The sequence below is a fragment of the Dermacentor albipictus genome, chromosome 1 (assembly GCF_038994185.2).
Source record: "Dermacentor albipictus isolate Rhodes 1998 colony chromosome 1, USDA_Dalb.pri_finalv2, whole genome shotgun sequence".
NCBI lineage: Eukaryota > Metazoa > Arthropoda > Arachnida > Ixodida > Ixodidae > Dermacentor > Dermacentor albipictus.
Window position 1 is genome coordinate 61,264,001 of NC_091821.1, and position 16,760 is coordinate 61,280,760.

Sequence of the window (16,760 nt, forward strand, 5' to 3'; positions counted from 1 at the left end):
AAACGACATCTGGGTCATGCCAGCTTGGGTCGTATTGAGCCCTGGCTGTGGCGAAGCACGTTTCTAGGCCAAGTTTTGCGTCGATTCGCACTTTTTTATGCCCTTTTGCGAGTGCAAAAAGGCTCACAGACCACGCCGACCACGCTGCGAGCTTGCCGCAGCCTATAGTTTAACGAAAACGGACTCTCCGTGTGCCGTGGGACGTAATGTGGGACGTAATTCGTTTCTCCTTCCGCTAGCCACCATACTCCCGCTTTCGCTCTGCTGTCGGCTCTGTCTTGGCTCTGTTTCTGGCCGCGCGTTTGCGTTTTGCGCAGAAAAGCCGTAGCGCCATCTGCAGACGCCGTTCTACTCACCGATGGCGCAGCGTCACTATGAGACCATGATGTCAGTGCTCCTCGATCGGAGGGCGGGTGATTTGAACTGCGCTAGAGGTACGCGGATGCTTCAGAACGCATTTTCTCTTAAAATAAGTCTCTCCTTCGCATGAAACAAGCGTTTCGAGGTTTCTGTGATGGTATTTCAACAGTCCACGTTGACTTAATAGTAACCTTTAGTGTCCCTTTAATTTGCTGTGCATTTTACTAACCCCTCCATTCTGTTTTCATTTTGAATAACATAAACACTACTCTTTAGTATTAAAATTGGGTAGAGTAGTTTCTTAATTTTTAGCATGCTTACTGGAGAGTGACAGCATCGGGCAACATGCTGTCAGCCTGTCTTGGCATAAAACAAGATTGTGTGTCACTCAAGGTATTTTGCAAAGGCACTGAGGGAAAACCTGGAAAACTCTGGGAATTTGGAAATGCCAACTTGATAGACACCCTGGATAAGATGCTATTGTACCCCACGCACTGTGTGCTTTAGGTGCGAGTGAAAGTGTGCGAGGGAGAGACAAGATGGTGGCTTCACGAGTGCTGCCTTCCCCTGCAAGCAAAGGGAAAAGGGGGGAGGGGAGCGAGCTCGCGGTAACGCGATCAAGTGCCCACGTGAGGGGGCGGAGTGGGAAGTTGGCGTATGTCCTGGCCGTGGCTGCGCATGGCTGTAACTGCAGCTGAACGCATACGCAGCCGCGCACCCTGCTTTAGAGGTAATCTGTTGCTTGTGCAAAGATGGGGCGTGCCGAGACGAGACGGCGTGGCATCATGTAAACTATCTTCCAGGTTATTTAGTATTGGAAGTTGCGTAATCTCGAGTTTTGGTGACTTGGAGTGAGAGGCAGACGAAGCATGGCTGACAGGCGTCCCGAAAGTTCGCTCTGCTCCCATAGCTGACAGGCGCCGCCCGCACTGGGACAATGTTCATCGTCCTAGTGCGGGCGACGCTGTCAGCCATAGGAGCGGAGCACACGCGAAAGCGTGCTTGGCTTCGCTTAATTCGTGCCGTCGATGTGAAGATATTGTCGGCGCGGCATGAAACTATCATTTGTCGCCGACTCCAATTAATCAATTGTTTCCTCATTCAAATTTGAATTTTTTATTGCCTGCTAATTCGAAAAATTCTGCAGCCCCTTTCCGTGTAAGAAAAATAGATCGGCAACTGTACTTATTTGCATGAAAGGTCGAATTTCAATACAACGGAATTTCAATATAACAAAGCAAAGTGCCGATTTTACCTACTTCGTTATATTGAGGTTTAACTGTATCCAATAGCTTAGAATAGTGAATTCTTCAATTGTATAGCAAAGAGTATTCAAATTGCATTGAATTTTCTTAAGTTTCACAAACCCCCGGTCTTGTACTTTGTTTCCAAGTTTTCTTCTTTTTTATCGTTAAGAAATCTGCCTAGTTGGAATATTTCCTTGCAGGTTGGCAGACCGAAATTAACAAGGTTCTGGTATGGGGGCAATAAATGAGCAAATCGTAGCTAGTACTAAATAGTCATAAAAATTGAATGTTTCTTATGGTTGTCGGTTTCCACAGAGCCTTTTCTTGGGCGTGTTCAATGGCTCCTTTGCTGTCCTCATGGTCATTGTGGTGGTTTTCTTCCTGATCTATGGAGTGGAGGTCTACTTCAAGGTGTGTGCTTTTTGGATTGTTAGCATGTGCAAATTGCTGCTGCAGTGTTGTTCATTTATATAACTGCCAGCTGTCGCTTTTTAAGCTGCGCCAAATTTTTAGAAAAAACAGCGAATCATGGTGATGTTGCATGGTGCGAGTGTCCTGATTGGCGACCTCCAAATAAGGAATCATTTTTACAGTTGTGCGTAACAAACGAAATAAACTTTTTAATTGTTTATCTTGGTTGGCTAAGGTAAATGAGCATTTGTAGCCGATCCTTGACGTTGTCTTGCAGAGTGAAGAAATTTTATTATGCAAGGTGCTGTGAGAGCTGCACGATTTTCAGCACTGCAAAATATTATAAACATTTACTGAGCTAATATTTAATCTTTAGCATGGTATTACTATTTTATCTATATTTCTTTATGGGCTTTGTTTGGATTTGAAAATTCTAGCCACATTGGGGGCTGTTTGCTGCTTTAGTATGGTTATGGCTAGTATGCTGCACCCACTTAATTCAAGAGAACACAATAATTTCTACATGATAATTTGTTGCTATTGCTTTTTTATATGTGTTGTTTACTGCGCACATGGTCTGAAAGCTATGATGTTGGGGTTGTGTACTGGCGCTACTCAAATGTCTTTGGAATTTGAATATAGTTTAGTGCTATTCCATTGACTATTATAAGTGTTTGATTCGGTGACCTGTGAAGCTACCCACTTTGTAGCGCCCACATGGTCATTTAGTCGATTGACTGTCGGTTGACATTTGAAAGGTTCCAGTGGAAACCATTATTAGTTTTGTTGTGAGCAGAGGAAATTCAGAATCTGGAGGATGCGGATGGCATTCAAGACAACTTACTGGCACGCATTTCAGGATTCTATGATCCATTTTGGATCATGGTAAAAAAATTTGGAATGTGAAGAAAGCCAGTGGAAGTAAACAAAATTGATGTCATTGTCACACATACACTGTTGGTGACTGTTGAAACTAATGAGTGGGAGCTCTGTGCAACAAGCTGTGCAAGTAGTGCCTGCTTCTTCAAGTAATGTAGCTGAAAAGGTGTATAGTTGGGGTATCTACCATGTGCGGCCTTCAAAAACCTTGCAAAAAAAAAGTGTAAGGGCAGATGCTATATATTTCCCGCAGAGCCAGCCTTAGGATGTTTATGTAAAAGGCTTCATGAGGAAAAAGGCAGAAAATGCAGCTGTCAACTGCAAGTTGCCACTTCACCATCTTAGGCAGTGCACTGCTTTTGTGAACTCCTCGGAACATAAAACATGCACAAGAGACAAGCAGGACGAATCATGCTTACCTGTTTATCAGAGGAATAAGATTGTACATTACTACTTGACAACTCCCAGTGATTCGCTTACATAAAAGGATGTTGTCACAGCATTCCATGTAAGCTTGGATCCGCTAATCCAGTGCTCTCATTCCTGCTCCAATTGTGCTTAATTGCACCAAACGAGATTTGCTATGCCATCCTGAAAACTATGTTTGCCAAAGTGTGCCAAAATTAGCGACTGTGCAATGCATGTGCTACAGGTGTGGCTGCTGTGGCCTGCAGACGTGCATAGCGCACATGACTAAAGCGGCTTAATAAATCGAACTTCACATTATCTATACATCTCCAACCGATAATTCAGGCTCAACGGTGACTGCCTAAATGTCTGAATACAGTCGCCGACCGTTTATTCGGACCTCACGGGGACTGCGAAAATGTCCGAATAAACAGGTGTCCGAAAAAGCAGATTAAGAAAAAAAAATGAAATCCTTTATTTCCACGCAGTTATTCGGGCTCGGCAGTAGGCTTGGAAGAAATCGTGAATGCGCCGTTGCACGCTGTTCCGTTTACGGGCAATCAGAGAAGCCTGAATCTCGGAGAGGGTCGTACGGTAACTATTAGCGGCTGAAAGCACAGTCACTGCTTGTACACGCTCCGCATGCGACGGCAGCATAGCACATGGTGCGTCATCTTCCGACTCAGAGTCATCGTCCGGCGGTGCAGCAGAAACCTGACGAATGATCTTGCCGTCGTCGAGTTCTGCGCATGTCAATACAGCAGTGTCAGCACCTATGAAACTGTCAAATGAGACGGTGTCCGGAATCGCAAAGCAACCACTGCGCAGGTCTCGGCAGAACATTTTCCGCGTCAGTAGGGAGCACATCGGAAGGCGACAAGTCTTAGGCCTCCCGGCACCCGCTTGCCGGCATTCCCCAGCGCAGTCTGCGCGGGCACTGTCGGCGCCATTAGACCCTTGACGCGATGTTTACGCATGGCGCGTTGGATCACCGAAACCTCGACACAGCACACAAACACCACCGTGCCGACACCAGTCGCACAAACGAAAAACGCGGCCTGCTCGCAGCGTCGTGCGCGAAGAAACAAATCAGCTGCTGGATTGTCTTGACATGGCTTACTAAGCTGAAACCGGAACTGCTGCAGAGCCACTCTATATAACCAGGCAGAAACGATGATGATGAGCGGGGATTTCCAGTAGCGCCACTTCGTGGGGCAGCAAGGAAGCTCCGTTCAAAACAAAAATGGCGTTCAGCAAGTCGAACCATGCACCGGTCAGAGTCGGTGTATGGTGCTCTCGACCGAGTTGGCTCAAGGAGTGTCCGAAAAATCGGATGAGAGGTTGCAAGGTGTCCGAACTTTCGGCAGTTGTTATACATTATGGTCTATGGGGAGAATGGCGGTGCCGCGAGGCTGACCGAATAATCGGGCATGTCCGAATTTTTGGAGTCCGGAAAATCGGTCGGCGACTGTAATCGGCAGTACAAAATATTCGAATTCGCCAGAAAACCATTTACCTTATTCCACAAGTGGCCAATAAAGTGCCCTGTGTTATCAGATGACTACTTTCGAGGATACATTCACTTTCATGGGATTTTGCATCACTAGCGTCATACGTTTTGGTGTCTACGAGTGACAGGATTCTTGGCACTGTGCCTGGAACGCTATCATCCGTCGACGTGTCCGGTGCTACTCATGCCTTACAGTAATTATAGAGTAATTATAGTAAACGTAGAAAGTGGACACTCCCCTAGGCCCCTGCGGCTGACCTTGGCTCTCAGCACACCTATCAGAATCGGCAAAATGCACCGGCCTCCAAGATGCCGCCACATGTCCTGATGGCCATAAGTTCATTTTCATTAAAAATTTTTTTTTTGTGACCAATAACTTTGCATGCATCATCGAGTGATTTCATGCAGGCGCTTGCACCGCTGTTTTTATGTTACAACGACGAGCGCACAAAGCTGCTCCACTTTGTTAGTTTTATTTAAATTCACGCTTGCTCTGTTTCAAGCTGTAACTCAGCGCAAGAATCATGCCAACTGTTAGTGAGGAAGTAGAACTTCATTTGCTTCTTATATTTTACTTCTGATAGTTCCCACCAAAAGGAGTCTCATTAATCAGTGTGTTATGTTCCTTCATTATCAATCAGGTTGCGGGACAGCCAAGAACATGAAAATAACAGACAACAGTATATTACAGCCTAATGTGAGAAAAGTGGCAGCCACATGAAAACGGGAAGAAACTCCGAAATGCAAGTAATAGAGAATACTCTGAAAAGAATGGCGTGATGACAACAAATTTTACATATGCATAAACACACACACACAAGATGTGTTGCAAGTATTCTGATAATGAAAAGAATGTGCCTTGCAGCTTGGATGCTGCCGCATCGCTGTTATCGCTGGCATCACCACTCATTGCTGCGCATGATAAAGAATGCAAAATGAAATTCAGTGTTACAAATGGACAGCAGCTGTTTATGGCTTCAAGGCTGCCATGCCCCCCTGCACCACCGTTCATGCGGCTAACAGTGACACAACGAAATGTGAAGAGAATAAGACTTTAACAATGTGCAAAAGAACTTCCTGCGGCCTTACCATGAAACGGTGCCGAAGCATTAGTGTCAGACGCTGGCAGAACGCAACAACAAACCTCGGGCGCATTTTACAAAGTAGCAACGCAAAGTAACAATGCCATAAGCCCGGCGACGGGGCCTGACTGGGCCATGGCCGCAGCCACCTCATCGGGAAACACATAGTGCCACCTGCCAGAATCGGCGAATTTCGAGCTCAGCCACAAAACGGCTCGAGTGTCCACTCTTTTCGTTTACTATGGTTCTGTATGGTCACATGAAATGTTGCGAAAGTGAAAGTATGCCCAAAAGGGATTGTCCAAAAATAAAGCTGAAGCTTGTCCACGTCTTACTGCGTGCATGTACGCTTGCCTACGATCCGCTCAGTCAACATCTCTATCTTTGTCATACTGTCGCCACATGTAGATGAAACTACAATCAATGAATGCAATCAATCTTCGGCCCCTGGAAACCTAACAGGACCACAATTTTATAGCAATGCCTTTTCCAATGCAACTCTGTTTTGCACTTAGTCAGTGGTAAGAGCGGCGCTCCGCATGCGTTAGTAATGGTATCAGCCGGCCGTGAGTGATGGATGATAAATAAGGGTGGCATATAGAATTGAGCAGAATGCATTGCTACAAAATTGAGGCCCAGAAGTCCACTGCGCTATCATTGCTGAATGACGGTGGGTTTACTTAGCCGCAGTTATTGTCCTCGTCAGCACAGACATTGAAGGTGGAGTCTGCTCCGCTTAAACAACTTAGTCAATGGGACCGGGTCACTATTTAACATGTAAATGAACAAACGCTGGACGCGTGGGACCAACACAGCCGGGACTCGCGAATGGCTTACCGGGGTTCACTTGTCCTATGGTTTGGCTGTGATTGGCGCTGGATTAACTAGGCTTTGCTAGTTTCGTTTTTTGAGGAGGTGTCAGCAATGTTGCTGGCGACCATGCTGCGGTGATGCCAGCGACGTATCAAAGCCAAAATATAGCTATTTCTGCTCAACTCGGCGGTCAAATTAGCATGCACTCGTGCAGGTGGAGTCTGAATTGTTGAGCCTTAAGGTGTCCAAAATTTCGGTCATATGTATGCATTAACACTTTCCTGTTCGCGCCTATTCCCATCGATAGCCCGCTATTGACAGTTGCAAATACGCATTTTGTCACTTTCCGAGTGCTCTCTGACAACTAGCGCTAGTTATTCGGTTATTTGGGAACAATTTAATCAGTTTCATTTTTCGTTTTATGCCGCACGTAGATATTTCAAGTGCCTCTGGAGAAGGGGCATGGTCGGCGCAATGCGCGTGCTCGTATGTTTCAAGATGGCGTCTGCACTGCGCGCCGCTCATGCACGGACACATCGCATTTCTACCAATTCTAATACATCTGCTCACAGGTTTTTGGACTTAAAAAGCACCACTGACACAGAAGGCAACTTCGGTGCGTCAGATTTCACAACGGAGTTTCGCTTTATTCGCCGAACCATTTCAAAGCTGCCGTGCGTTGATATATTATGCGTGTTCTGAAGCTTACAGTTCTTATCTTTAGTGTGTTAACATCCTTCTGTTGGAATCAATTGTCAGCGGCCGCACAGTGAGTCGAGTTTTTCATGAAAAGATGGGCGGTAGTCAAGCTCAACATCGCGATAGGGCTAGTTATTAGTTGTTTTTTTTTCTTTTTGTATCTCGAGAAATTTTTTTGCATAGAAAGGTGATATTTACAGAAATATTGCACATGGACCTTTGCCTTGAAAATGTATATTCAGAAAATTTTAAAAATCTTTCTGTGCAAAAAACAATGACGCTTTTACATAACCTTTTCGTTTTTTCTACAAAATATTTCCTTGGATAGTCTTCAATTAAAAAAAAAACACATTGCTCGGCACTAATACTGTTGAAAAGAGAATTTATTCCTCTTCAATTCAATACTATACAATTTAGTATCAAGCATGCTCTGTCGTAGAAAATACAGTTATGAAGCGACCCAAAAACTGATTGAATTGAATTGTGGGGTTTTACATAGCAAAACCACGATTTGATTATGAGGCATGCTGTAGTGGGGGACTTCTGATTGATTTTGATCCCAGGGGATCTTTAATGTGCCCTTAATGTATGGGACACAGGCGTTTTTGCATTTCGTCCCAATCGAAATACGGCCGCGGCGGCTCGGATTTGATCCTGCGACCTCATACTTAGCCGTGCAACACCATAGCTGCAGAGTCACCGCAGGGGGTCCCAAGCAACTGATGCTTTTCCCACGAGCAGGGTCATATTAAATTCATGGGCGAGTAAAGGTGCCTCATAGTAGTCCGAATAATTGAGCTTGTCTGAATAATTCATTGGTGCCAATTGTCATTCAGCTAGTTGCTGAGCAGGGACTTCAGCTTTACAAGGAAAAGCAGAGCATTGAAAAGTGCCTGGTGTCTGAAGCAATGTGCGATTATTACCAGGGGTACATCAAGGCTGGCCTGGCTCGGAAGAGTGTTGATGACATTGAATCTCGCCAGCTGTTTCTTACTGACGCTATCTCTAGCCTTGTTGAAAACATGGCTAAGCTGGCAGGTGTCAATAAAAAAAATTAATAAAATGTAGAAGGCAAAGTCTGAGCAGCTTCAGTAATTTTGAAATAAACTAATTGCACCATGCTGTGTGAATAAGTTTACTGTCTTCATTTAAATTAAAGGGATGTTCAAATTTGGGCTTCCTTTCTTTCTCTTTTTTTTTTGTTTTAGCGGCAGAGCAGCATTGTTTTACAGCAAGAAAATACTTTCTGGAATAACACTTGTGTTTGAAATAGCCTAGGTTGTGTCCAACAGCTGGCATTTATTTAAAGTGCTCCCAAATCTGTAATAGGGTGCTCCAAACTGCTCCAAATTTCAGTTCGTAAGTGGTACCACTGCTGATCCTTTGTTCATGCATTAACAAGTACCATTACTAGCATTATCAGCTGCTTGCAGTTTAAAGTGCTATAAAAGTAAGAGTAGTATTCCTTTTCTAAATTGATTTTATTATTTTTCCACGGATGTGTTTGGATTATTTTATTGGTGTTTGACATTTTCATGGAGTTTTCATAGGTGGAAAATCTTTGATTTACTGACTATTTGTAGAGGACATTCCTAAACAACTTCATGAGAAAAAGCCCGACAGATGCCCTAGTTGGGCATAATTTCATGCCTCTGCTTGCAATTTTTTTTTTTATGCTTTCAACATATGACACATTGCTCATATAACACCTGTGAGAGAATTCCATCTCTGTGCTTCATTTCATACTTGACAGGCAACATTGCAAAGGCTTTGCAAGTGATGACGTCATAGAAGTCTCACTCCATGCAGTTTGCAGTGCAGCTGTTTTAGATCTGCAACACTTTCTCCAGAATAAATTCTTCATATACTACACCTACAACTTGTGGACATAAGGATACATCAAATTATGTATTTGTGCAGCTTTGGGCTTCTTGTATGCGACATGCTATGTTTTGGTTTCGAGTGCAAGCGGTACACTGTGGCCACTGGTTGCAAAAATGTGTCGCGAGCTTCTAGGTGGTAATAGGCTTAGATCTGCGATGCCTTCCATGGACTAAATGCGTAAGTTTTGCGACATGAAAGTAGGAACTTGATGTTTCAAGGAATTAGTACATGATGCATTCCTATATCATTCATATGTGACATACATACCATTTTTTGGTTGTAAATGGGAAGCAGTGAGAGAAATCTCTCTAGTCTTTGTGGCGTCGCCTGCTATGTATGAAATGGAGTATAGTCGGTAGGGTGCAATTATTTGCCTTTGGTTTAAGCTCTGGTGTTGTTCAAAATGCAGGTGCGTGGTGCTTTTGTGGCCGGGCCCCCAACGCTTCCCAACATGTCGCAAGTGCACCAGTCACGACTAGGACTTGTTGCGTTTGCCACTCTGCTGCTCACGATGGTGTTGTTCATCTTCTCTGATGTCATGGGCTCCTTCTGGAAGGATAAGTGAGGCGCACTCCTACTTTATTTACAGCGGCATTTTGCTAACTGAAAGCTCTCTGGTATGGCTGCATGCAAAAGCTCCTTGCCTGCGTGAAATATTGTGCTCTTTGATGAAATTAGGCAAAAGAGGCCTACAACAATCTGCAATATATATATATATATATATATATATATATATATATATGCTTGTTCATTTTAATGGAGAATGAAATTCACTGACTAATGCATACAGCATGATGAGCTCAGCTACATGCCAAGGAAATACTATATAGTTTGGAATCCTTCCTGTAATCCTAGAAGCCTCATGTGTATGTTACTGTATTATGCTGCATAAATTCAGATTGATAGTGTTTAGAAGTGCGGAAGGCTGCGCAAGTTGGCATGGGTGCATTGGAGATTGGCAGCTGCAGGAAAAAGCATGAGACAGAAAAGAGGACGCGAAAAGCTCTTTGTCTCTTCTTTTCAGTTTCATGTGTTTCTTTGTCGTCCGAATTCTTAAGAAATTATAGCGTTCAGGCTGAGTTTAGGAGCTGAAAGGTAAGGTTGGTGAAGGTTAGCGTGCATTTATCAATTCATTTTTCATTCTTGTAGTGACTTGCAGTACACCATTCAATAAAAACTAACAAAATAACCGTCATGGTGCACATTATTTATTACCACTTCATTTGCCCTAATGCTCCCAAATATCTTTCTTCGAGAACATGCATTGATCTGGATTCTTGAAAGGACGTTTTATAGGTTGAGGAAGTTTAACAGGTCATGTAAACCTTTGTTATAAAAGGTTTACAGAGATAGCAAGGAAACATAATAAGCACTTTTGGAAAAATGTGGAGTGGCCACAACCACCACCTTCATGGAATGATCAATTGGTAAACATATGAAAAATGTTGCCCAGTGGTGACTGTTCAGCATTCACAGTCCAAAACCTGACTATTTGCCGCTGATCTATCCCGACCAGATATGTTCATGTGGCAAACGTCACCACCAGAAGCCATTAATATGCTGTGGCAGACGCAAGCCTATCATCCTGTGTCCTCGTACTTGTGCTTGTGTCTTTTCACCTTTCCAGAACTGTCACACCTTCACTATGCACGAACTTGCCCAGCAAACCACCTTACTTGCAAGCCTATCGGTGTGTAGAATTACTCCTAGTCTTTTGCAACTTCGCTTCAGGTCTGTCTGCTCTGAATGGCAGAACAACTACAATGTCGCCCCTTCCCTGATCTTCAGGAGAAGATCATCATGACCAACATCCGATAAAGCAGTAATTTTAATATCGTAAAAAGTTTGTCTTTGCTGCATTTTTGCTGTGACCTGGCTTGCCCTTTTGCTGCTAACTCTGGCTGCCCTTGATGTGAGACAAACTTAGTATTATTAATCTACTTATGTAATGGTGCTGTCACTGGCTGATTTTTCAACAGGCAACAGTTGTGGCAACTGTTGTGTGTGTAACTGATTTTAAGGGTTTTGCATGAGGGGGGGACAACATTTCAACAGAGCAGATCTGCAATGTCTTCCGTGAAGTGGATAGAGCTTGAATGGTGCACAGTGTTGGCAGGAAGACCATTCCAGTCATGAGAGGTGCGCACAAAAAAAGAAGATAAGTGAGCTGCAGCCCGGGCATTGGGGTGGGTGTACGACTTAGCATGATTTAATCTGCTGGAGTGGCGATGAGCTAGGGGGATTGCAGGTGTACAAGGGGATGCATGATAAAATTTACGAAAGCGACAAAGTCGAACCCTGTTGCACAGAAGTGCAAGGTTATGAAAACTAATATGGGACTTGAGTTCCGTGATGCTGCTATTGTATGAGTTGTACTACTTGGAGAAGGTAAACCTGGTAGCAAGGCTTTGGACATATTGTAGTGTTTTCATCAGGTTTAATTAATTGGGGTCCCACGTGGCACATGTGTATTCTAGTTTTGGCCTGAGTAGAGTATTATGAGCTAATAATTTTACAGAAAATGGAGTGGAGCTAGGTGTAAACGCTGTGACCAAGCAAGATCAGAAGAGAATACCTAGGTATGTATGCAAGGTTCCAGATGAAATTTAGGAATCAGAAACGGGATGTTTTGATGGTAGGATAGTTTTGCCTGCAGTGAAAAGAAAGATGTCCTCTTAGTGCTCGGTGACATCATTGAAAAGAAAAATGTCTTTAGTGCTCAGTGGCATCAGCCAGTTGCTGCACCACTCTTCGTGATTAAGGTTGCATTGGAGTGTTCAAATGTTGTTACTGCTGTTCATTGGCCGATAGGGAACACAGTCGTCAGCAAATAATCTGATGTCTGAGAAAATGCTAGTAGGCCGATAATTAATATACACTAGAAAAAGCAAAGGGCCAAGCACTCTACTTTGAGGAACACCTGATACAACGGGAAATGATACAGAAGAGTAGTTGCTTGCGTACACAAATTTATTTCGGCTGGTCAAGAAATTTTGGATCCAGTTTAGAACGAGTGGGCGAAGATTAAAACTTGATAGTTTTAACAAAAGCATTTTCTGCGTTACTTATCAAGCACCTTCTCAAAGCCAAGAAATAGTGCATCTACTGGTACATTAATATCCAGAACAAAGCTGATTTCATTAATAAATAGGGCTCATTGAATTTTGGAAGAAAGGTCTTTTTGGAAACCATGTTGGTTCTGGTGGAAGTAGTTCACATAAAGACGAAATTTTGCTATGTATGAGTAAATTATGAGTTTCATTAGTCTGTATCATACATGTGTGAGTGAGATGGGTCAGTAACTGTTAGGGGAAGAAGAAATACCTTTTTGGGGGGATGAGAAGGATCTTTCCCACCTTCCGGTCCTGTTGCACCACTACAGCTCACAAGGAGTGCTGAAAAATGTGTTGTAGGATGACACTACATATGAGTTTCGGGCTTTTCAGTATTTTTCAGTTTATAGTGTTGACTCCGGCAGGTCAGGATAATTTCAGATTCAATAGCCTTTGCCGTGCCATTAGCATCTTAGCTCATTAGTTAGGTATGACATGGGCATGACATGGGTATGACATGATCAATAAACGGTGCAATCACACTGCTTGCTTTTAGAACTTGTTGACTGTTGGTCTTGTTCTCTTTTTAATGAAGGTAAGACAGACTAGCAAGTTCTGTGCGGGCTGGAGTGCAAAGTTAGCAGCAGTCTGAAAATTGAGATGTGGAGTAACATGGAGAACCGAGAATTTGGGGTATCACAAAAGAAAGTGCAAGGCTGATGTCGGAGACATGGCTTTGTAGTTATGTCCATCAAAGTGAGCACAGTGCAAATGGACCTCATTGCACCATGCTCACCATGACTGTTATCTTTTAACAGTAATCTTGTTCTTCTATACTGTTTGGTCCATAACCTGATTAAACATTTATGTGCTGGAAAGTAGGCATATAATTTATTCCTTGTTCACCAGTTCACTTTAAGCACAGCATTTGTTCTTTAAGACTTAGTTTTTGTGGTTATTATTATATATGGTTTAATGGGGCTTCTGTGTTAAGCTTTCCTAAGTTTGTAATACTAACTGCAACAGGGTTATGATCATTTGAAACTCATTTTGGTGTATCAGACTACTGCTGAAGTAATTTGAATAAAATTTGTTGAAATGTAGATAATATAATTGAATAAATTAATGGAAAGAATTCACTGCCAGTTGTACACACACTTTGATCTGGGACCTTTCCTTTTTTTTTTTACAAGAATAGTTTAATAAAAAGGGGGGTAGGGGGATAAAAAGAATAATCATGTTTACTGCAGATCTAACTCCACAATGAAAACAGAATTTACGGTACTGTTCACTGCATTAATTAGGATGTTCAAGGCGACCAAAATTGATGCATCATCTGTCACTTTGAAATATACCGCTATTGTAATGTTTTTGTGCAGGTTGTAAAATAATGCTATATTTGTCTACTATAGACACCCTAGTAGAAAAAGTTGTGATATTTGATTCCTGTACATCTACAAGTTGTAAACTTGGGGCTTCAATTTTTCTTCGTTACATTTACCAATTTTCTTAAGCACAGCAGTTTCTGGCTAGGTCTCCCACTTCTGTTCCACATAAACAACATCATCGCTCGACACGTTTAGCACAAAGTCTTCCCTTGTGAGGCCAAATGGGCAGCCATTTCTGATCCATTTGCACCCCTCATTAGATGTAATTGACTTTTGCCAACCTTTGTCCCGCCTCTTTAGCCGAGTTTTGGCATTGTCTCTGCAGGCTGGTTGAGATTTGTTCTCGATATCGGGGCATGAAGGCCTAGCTTATGGCACCACCTGCAAGTGGCTCTCCATGTTACTGGCTTGGATTGACGTGGCTTCAGATAGCATATGCTCTTATTAATTTGTCGTAGCTAATGCCTTGAAAAGACAAACACTTGTTGATGTACACAAATGCATCAACACATCAAAATGCTTAATTTGCTACAGATATGTATCATCACCACAGATTGAAAAGTAAACAGGAAATAATGGATCAAAATACCTGTTATGTGTAATCACATGGAAGTGTGACTTGTAATTGCTGGATAGCCGGTTTCTGAGCTTGGACTTGTCCCAAGTGTACATTTTAGAGTCTTAAATTAAGCTACTGTTACAAATGCAGGTGTACCTGGTTTGCTGCAACACCACTATGAAGCATGCCCATTATTGGTAGAAGTGGAAGTAGCCTATTTTGCTTGACCTCAAACCAGTGGCATCTTGGAGCTGATGGTGCTAATAGAATTGCATATTATGCTATGGATGGTGGATTTGTCGCAGTTGTTTTTCATCAGTTATTTGGCTGTAATCAACATTCACTTGCAGGTGCTGATTTATCTTTCTCTGTATCACAATGCAGGGTGGCTGTGCTGGGCAGAAACTGCCATGATGTAATGTTCCGTGTCATTGAGATGGGCCTGGCACTCTGGTTTCCTTGTGTGCTCTGGAATTGTGTCCAGTAAGTAAAAATGTTGTCTGTTCTTATTGTTCTTTCCTTTCTTTTACTTAAGGGGGGATGAGGGTCTTGAAAACTTTTTTTTTATTTCTTAACGTATCTTCCTGAAAATTCGCATGCAGATATATCTTTCAATGCTGATTCCAAATATATATTCAGATTTGATATATCTCATTTAGAAATGAAGATATCGCAAAATAACTTATCCCACATAGGTCTTTTGTTACGGGCCATTATGGTAATTTCTTAATTAAAAAAACTAGTTTTAAAGAATAGCTGTCATTTCCAAGGACCTACTGCACATCCTAAAGCTAAAGAAATTTTTTAAAAGTCATCATATAGGTCATGAATGAATATCAAAGTAGGAAGAAAAAAACAATGCAGGAGTAATTAGCTTACACCTGACCTAATTGCTAGTCTATTTGGTTTAATGAAAAATGGAAAGCTTTAGGATGCAGCTGAGGTTTCACTGAAAAAAATGATACCTAATTCAATAAAATCAGTTGATGCAAACATTATGAAAAGTTCCGTAAGGCAAAGGCATTTGATCGAAAAAGCAAAGCTGAGAAAATTGCATTCAAAGTTTTGCTTACTCTGCCACTTTTGTTTACCTATCACATGGAAAAATTTAATGCTTTAGCATGCAGCCCAGTCATTACTGAACACAATAACACCAAACTCACAGAAATCTGTTCATGTAAAGATTGTGAAAACTTCTGTATTGCGTTGGCCTTTGACAAAAAAAAAGCTCAAAAAGTCACCTGCTATTTTCTATGAATCTGCCACACATTCACAAAAGTCCTGGGCAGTAGTCCTGGGTTCTGTCAGGCTTGTGTTTCTTGGCCATCCTCTTCTTCACCTTTTCAGCGTTGGTGTGACTTTTATCAGACCTGCACAGCCTCTGCTTATCTTTCTCAAGGCTCCTACGAATGAGGCAGCTCCCAGGACTGTAACCAAGCTGTGCTGCAACAGCTCTGCTGGTTGCTGCCATTCCTTGGTTGAAGCGAGAAACTGCTTCTGCAACAGCTCTTTCAACAGCCAGCAAAGAGTCATGCGTGTTCTTGGAGCTTTGGCTCCAAATGACAGAGTGTAGGCACTCAATGGCGTTCTGTGTCATGCCATCTTTGCAGCGCTCCAAGAGGGCCTCGTCGCCCAGCCTTGCAAAGATTGGCTCAAGAGCAGTGCGAACGTGGCCTGGCAGAGGGTTTTTGTGTGGTGACGGCTCCACTTGGTTCGCCAAAGCACGATTGAAGGCACACCACGAATCAACCCCTTGAGGACAGCAACTGTGGTCTGGGGCTTCATCTGTCGAGGTCATGTGCAACAGCGTGGCATGCACTGCCTTTTTCATGCCTGCAACGTCGTGGCTGTGGCTCCGCAAGGCATACCCATAGTAGTTTGTAATTTTCTTTATCTTATCTTGGGTGAGGTTGCCCTTTCCGCCAAGAGATTCTCCTTGTGCCTTCTTCTTCTCCACCAAGTTGCGAAGAGCCGTCCCCATCCGCTTGTGGACATGGTTCAAGCAGTCTTTCTTTTCAATGGATATATATCCATACACTTCTCCTGAGGTCAATGCATGAAAGGTGCGGCTATCACCATCAGAAAGTATAGTTGTGTACCGCAACCCATTTTTTTCCAGAGACCTGTTGAACAAAATGATAGCTGCTTCAGTCTCCATCCGGCCGGCATTGCAGTCGATGTTTTTCATGCACTTGTGGTTCATAGCCCAGTCACCGTACCCATCATCACTGGGATCAGGTGCCCCTTGGCACCCACGACAGTACCTCGAGAGCACAACATGGTCCAGTACTAGGCCAGTGTATAGCTCTATGATGCAGCCTACTGCAATATTTGAATTGTGACCACGTGTTTTCCACGTGCCATCAAATATGACATCTACATTTCCTGGTGGATTCAGGAAGTTCTTGTACATGTCCTTCACCACTTTGACGCTTGCTGCTTCTGTAGCAGTAGCTACTGCCTGGCA

General features: G+C 43.1%; 1 protein-coding gene across 5 annotated transcripts in view; it reads left to right on the top strand.

Annotated features, from left to right (window-relative positions):
• Window positions 1–16,760, top strand: part of LOC135918348 (uncharacterized) — a 90,082-nt gene that overhangs the window by 23,358 nt on the left and 49,964 nt on the right. For all 5 annotated transcript variants that reach the window (XM_070521348.1, XM_070521343.1, XM_070521353.1 and 2 more), the window contains 3 exons: window positions 1,923–2,018; window positions 9,703–9,854; window positions 14,678–14,776. In XM_070521348.1, coding sequence (XP_070377449.1) covers window positions 1,923–2,018; window positions 9,703–9,854; window positions 14,678–14,776 — 347 coding nt within the window. The remainder of the gene's footprint in view (window positions 1–1,922; window positions 2,019–9,702; window positions 9,855–14,677; window positions 14,777–16,760) is intronic.